This window comes from Trachurus japonicus, chromosome 22 (assembly GCF_045865225.1).
Source record: "Trachurus japonicus isolate A0001 chromosome 22, Traja_1.0".
Lineage (NCBI taxonomy): Eukaryota > Metazoa > Chordata > Actinopteri > Carangiformes > Carangidae > Trachurus > Trachurus japonicus.
In genome coordinates, this window is record NC_140928.1 from 18,610,616 (window position 1) to 18,616,615 (window position 6,000).

At 40.3% G+C, this 6,000-nt stretch overlaps 1 protein-coding gene across 1 annotated transcript in view; it reads left to right on the forward strand.

Moving 5' to 3' along the window:
* The window catches only part of LOC146963900 (ryanodine receptor 3), a 141,932-nt gene extending 136,236 nt beyond the window's left edge, over positions 1-5,696 (forward strand). Inside the window, exons 98-106 of the mRNA XM_085767928.1 lie at positions 47-174; positions 284-344; positions 506-652; positions 1,688-1,822; positions 1,915-2,071; positions 2,292-2,356; positions 3,106-3,206; positions 3,929-3,980; positions 4,705-5,696. Of these exons, the coding sequence (XP_085624054.1) occupies positions 47-174; positions 284-344; positions 506-652; positions 1,688-1,822; positions 1,915-2,071; positions 2,292-2,356; positions 3,106-3,206; positions 3,929-3,980; positions 4,705-4,800 (942 nt within the window). The 3' untranslated portion in view covers positions 4,801-5,696. The remainder of the gene's footprint in view (positions 1-46; positions 175-283; positions 345-505; positions 653-1,687; positions 1,823-1,914; positions 2,072-2,291; positions 2,357-3,105; positions 3,207-3,928; positions 3,981-4,704) is intronic.
* The last annotated feature ends 304 nt before the right edge of the window (positions 5,697-6,000 follow it).

The window sequence follows — 6,000 nt, forward strand, 5'->3', positions numbered from 1 at the left end:
AGACAGTCATCCTTTCCTCTGTTACTCTCTATGCTGCTGTGTGTAGGTGATCAAAAAGTATGGAGACTTGTATGGAGCGGAGAGGATAGCAGAGCTGCTGGGCCTGGATAAGAGCGCCCTGGATTTCATCCCTACGGAGGAAGCTGTCGCCAAGGAGGCTTCGTTGGTGTCATGGTGAGAGATTGGACTGATAAAGCGCAGACAGGCTGGAAAATGCCTGAGGCAAAAATAGAGGTCAGATAGAAAATATGTACCTCTCATCTCAACCTGTCTCTGTTGCCAGGTTGAGCTCAATCGATACAAAGTACCACGTCTGGAAATTGGGAGTGGTGTTTACAGACAATGTAAGTTGGAGCTCGAGCTTGAGAGATTAATTGCCTGTTTGTCAGTTTCAGGGATGGCTGAATGCATGATTCGACAGATGGATGGATGGTTGAGTTGATTGATGATGATGTTATGAACGGATAGATTCTGATGAACTTCTTGTGGTGTTTTGTTTTGCCAGTCGTTCCTGTACCTGGTATGGTACACCACCATGTCCATTCTGGGCCACTACAACAACTTCTTCTTCGCCGCCCATCTTTTGGACATCGCCATGGGCTTCAAGACCCTCCGCACCATCCTCTCTTCTGTCACCCACAACGGCAAACAGGTGAGGAGTAAGAGGAGGATGCAGGTCTTCTTCTGAGCAGCAGGGGTCACTGCAGAGTCAGTGGTCGAGGTTGGTTTGTAACCACAGCCTCTGTTTTCCCTGATGTGCAACCACAAGCCAGGTTTACCACAGTTTCCATGTTGCTGCCCAACTGATGGCATCTTGGGTAATACGAGTGTCAGGCCTTTGCCATCCAGGCCTTTAAAGCTTTTTGCCTTACAGGTGGTTACTCCAAACATATTTGTAAACTGCAACCTATTTACACATTGACCAGATACAGAGCAATTGCATGCACATCCTATTTGATTTGTGTGTCTGTCAGCTCCTGAGAAAAAAACTCTCTACATGTTTGTCAGGTATCAGATGACGAGCTTGTGTGACCCTGTGCAGTATGTTAAGTGGATAATGGACGTTAAAAACATGCTTAGTTGTCGTCTACTAAATATTGCATGTGCTGCATCTTTTCAGCGGAGATGCAAGTCAAGGAATCGATGATGTGTACCGTACACAAAGGCAGACTTTAGATTCCCTCAGTATCCTTCGCCATTTGAGTTCAAATAATTCAAAGTATTTCATTTGAATCCAATTTCACTTCTTGCAGGGAATCTCATGTCAACTGACCAGAGGCGCAAATCAAAATTTAATGTCACCTCAATCTCCAAGGGTGGAAAAATGCCCAAATGGCGAGGCCGCAAGGAATCACCTCCCACACTCAGCTGCCTGTGGGCAGATCAATGGAGCTGTCAATCCAAATGCAGCTTATTGCCGCTTCCACTGTTGTTGCAGGTTAGGTTCATGAGGAAATCAATGCAGGAGCTGCTGCAGATGTAGAAATAAAGACTAAGGTTCACCATTATTTATTATAAATAACTGAACTTTCCCATTTGAACTTTTCCCCCCCTCGCAACCCGCTCTGCTCTCGCCACGGGCAATCCTGTTGTGGTTCTCGTGAGAGTTCTGCCGTTGTGTCAGCTGTGTCTCTACATAGAGTTCAAATGAGACTAAACTGAGCGATGTGTGTGTTTTCCTCTGTAGCTGGTGCTGACGGTGGGCCTGCTGGCGGTCGTGGTCTATCTCTACACTGTGGTGGCCTTCAACTTCTTCAGGAAGTTCTACAACAAGAGCGAGGACGACGATGAGCCCGATATGAAATGTGATGATATGATGACGGTAAGTTTTAGTTGCATATTTGTTATAAGTGCCTGTTGCTTGTATTGATCCTCAGACTGAGCTGTGTCCTGACCCTCTGTCTGTGTTCACAGTGCTACTTATTCCACATGTACGTTGGCGTGAGAGCAGGAGGGGGAATCGGGGATGAGATCGAGGACCCGGCTGGTGACCCTTACGAGCTTTACCGCATCCTTTTTGACATCACCTTCTTCTTCTTCGTCATCGTCATCCTCCTGGCCATCATCCAGGGTGAGCTGCGGCACTGCGTAGGGGTTAAGACAAGAAATGACTTTTTACTATTTGAGACTATTTGATTTAACTTAATCTCTTTGTAGGTCTCCGTATCACTGTAGTAGATCTATATTACACTCTATATTTTTAGGAAGTGAGGAGTGTAAGATAGCTCTGCTTCAATTACACCAATATTATATACGATATGCTCACAGCAGCTCCTTTGTGGTTGTGGCAGGTTTGATCATTGATGCCTTTGGAGAACTGAGAGACCAGCAAGAACAAGTCAAAGAGGATATGGAGGTGAGAGGAGATTTTCTGCTCATCAATTTATGGAGGATTACAAGGTGGTGTCCAGAGGGAGGAGGAGTGGACGATGCGATGGGAGAATGAGGGGTGTGGTTCACTAAAGGAAATACTGTCTTATCATGACTTTTTATGCATTTAACTAAAAAAAAATACAAATACAGCAATTCAAATAATGTCTCTCTGGCATATTTTACAGAGAACACAAAACTTAACTTTAACACAGCTAAAAAAAAAGTGAATTTCTCTCCTTCTTCCCAGGCTTCTTGAGTTGAGACATGTGGTCTCTTCAGAGTCTTTCAAGTAACAGTCCATTAAGCCAAATCAGGGTCAGAGTGCAATGTGGTCCAGTGTTTTGAGTTTTCAATGACAGGAGAAAATAAATATTTAGTCTAGAATATGAAGGGAAAGAAGTCTTATTTTATCGGAAAAATAAACTAAAGTATGATGATTCTGGGGAAAAATCAGGAGATTAGACAACTGTGCTCCTCTCATTTAGCCTAGATAACCCCGATGACATCGTACGGGTGATTTTCTCAGACCTTAGAAAGCTCCTGAGACATTATACAATGGTTCACATGCTCAGTAATACGAATTAAAACAAGTCTTACTGACTTTTATATGTAAAATGTGGCTCTTAAAAAATAAAACGGCATCTCCTGTTAATTAGCATATGTCATAAACTTAAAGCACAGAAAAAAACTGAGATCATGTGCTATAATCATCTCTTAATTTTCTGCCCTCAGACCAAATGTTTTATTTGTGGGATTGGTAACGATTACTTCGACACAACACCTCATGGCTTTGAGACTCACACCTTACAAGAGCACAATTTGGCCAACTACCTGTAAGTATCTGACTTTAAATCCTTCTACATAACCTTCAAGCACAAATACATTTATCATTATTGTCATCAGATGTGTGTTGCCTCCTCTCTGTAATTTAACCATGTGATTGATGGCTTCAGCACATTACCACAGTATTAGGGCCAAAGTCACTAATAGCTGCAATGATCCAGAACACTACATCCCTTCAGGTACTCTTACCATCTCTCTCAGAGTTTCCCCTGCTGTCTCTGTTTATCCCACGTTTCTCCACAGCGGCTGTGACAATAGAAAGTCTCAGTCTATTTGCGCTCACAGTCAGCTGGCCAGAGGATATGAGAGCAACCTCATTATGTTGCTTCATTACTATTTAATGCCATGAACTTTACTGGAAAATAGGTTTGTGATAGCGTGCTCTCATACAGCATTCATCATGATTTGGCATGCTGCGATGCCCACAGAGATACAGCGGCCCGTTGCCATTTGCACTTGATTTTGAAAACAACAGGTGATTCTGTGATGCAGATGGGAAGGTGTTATTTGTTTGGATTCAGAAATGATGAAGCTTCCTAGCAACACATAACGTGACATTTCCTGTGAATGTGGTGCTGTTGATATAAACTGTGCCTCACTAAAGCCTCTCCCTCGATTCTGTGTTTTTAAGATAAGATGGAGAAAATGTGATAAGGCGAACGCTTGCTGTGACATTTTTCTTCTGTCTCATTGGTCTGTGTTTCTTCTAAAGGTTTTTCCTGATGTATCTTATCAACAAGGATGAGACAGAGCACACCGGCCAGGTAGAGTATAACGCTACACTAACGACCTTTCTGTCATCTTCAAACAATCACAACAATGGAACAATTGCAACAGGGTTGGAGAAACTGTACATCATTAATTACACTGAGTAAAATTGTGGTTGGATTTCAATTTCATATGTTTTCTTTTAGTTAAACCACAGGCCTGCATTTGTGGTTAGATAGGACCATTAACTAAATATACTATCTGAAATTTAAATGTGCCATTGTATGTATTTATGCTACATGCGTGAAATCGATGTTCTACTTGCTGATTTTAGCAGCAAAAAGAGACAGAGCATTGATAAACAGTGAAGTGTCTTCTTCAGCTAAACCATCTTTGACCAACTGTCTTTTCTTGATGTCATACCGACTCCTCTGAATTAACATTAATTAACCACAGCTAATTAAACTTGACATAAACCCCTTCTATCATGACAGTTGTCATTGTATTATCATTCACACCACTTCTACCGGCTTAAACTTTCACATCCTGCATCTTGTTATGCCAATGTTAATTATGAAAATTATAATTAAACTTGGGAAAATTTGAAAATTACAAATTGGACATGAAATTGTGCAGCCTTGGTCTGCTCATGTTTTGTATGCATGAGTTCATGTCCAAACTTTAATAACTTTTTTTGAGTTATTACTGACTTGTCTTTGTGTGTGTGTGTGTGTGTGTGTGTGTGTGTGTGTGTGTGTGTGTGTGTGTGTGTGTGTCCAGGAGTCATATGTGTGGAAGATGTACCAGGAGCGATGTTGGGATTTCTTCCCAGCTGGAGATTGCTTCCGCAAACAATATGAAGATCAGCTTGGATAGAGCAGATGCATCCTCTTTACCTCTATCCAGGAGAAATGAGACAAAAACTTATTTTTATTCGAAATAAGAGAAACATCTCTTACCCATGTCAGACGTACCTGTGTCACCGTTGGTACCGTGCCAGTCTGTGAGGAAATGATCTGTAACTCACCCAGACTTTTTGATTTACTTTATTTTATTTTATTTTTTCAGTTATAGGACTCGTTCTTGACAGCGTGTTGCCTTTTACTCCACATAACCCTAAATCATTGCACAATTTTTTTGTCTTTCTGAGAAACACTGGGTTGTGTGGGGTTATGGGACAATGTGTCGGTCACATTATGCACAAGAACCCAACTTCAATATTTTGAGAATGTTGAACTTGAGACTTAATGCCAAAAGAAAAGCAGAGATGTTCAGTAGATTAACGTAGTGTGCAAAAATGTGATATGGAAAAGTTTTGTTTTCAGATGTTGTATCCTTGCATATTGAGAAGAAGTTTTAGAATGAAATGGCAAAAAGGTTTATTATGTAGGATTAAAAAAAATGCCTAAATTTTTTCATGAAGTGCCTTACTGTACTGTATCTACATTACAATGAAGCTATGCAAAACTTTTGTTTTTTCTTTATTGTATGTAAGTACAGTATTTTTCCTGTCCAGACATGGAGTTTGTGGCTGAGGTTTTTCATTTGAAGATGGAAGAACAGCATTGGTTTGATTTATTTTTTGCTGAATGCAGAATACCTGCAAACGTTCAAGGTACAGTACAAAGTGTAAAACGACACATCAGAATTTACTGAACACCTTCAAACGAGAACAAAAATTCAATTGCTATTGTATGGCCATTTGTATGTAGTAGCTTTGCTGATCTGTGCATTTCTTTTGATGGAAAAAATAAAGAAATCAATGCAAGAAATGTGAATATTTATGCTGTTACTTGGGAGCTGTACTCAACACTTACTCTAAATTATTATTAATATTATTAGTATTATTAAGTAGTATAATATAATAATACTCATATAAAGTATTATAAGTTAGTCAAAGTCTAAAAGCTCTGAGACATCAAGTCATTTCAGTCCCCATATCTGCCAAATGTAATGTGGCCTATCCAGATATTTTCAAATTTTTATTTTATCTAAAAAGCTTTGGACTTCAAGTTAATTTGACTGACCAAAAATGTCAACGCTATATGATAACCGTAAGCTTCCTGCAGCTTTTAA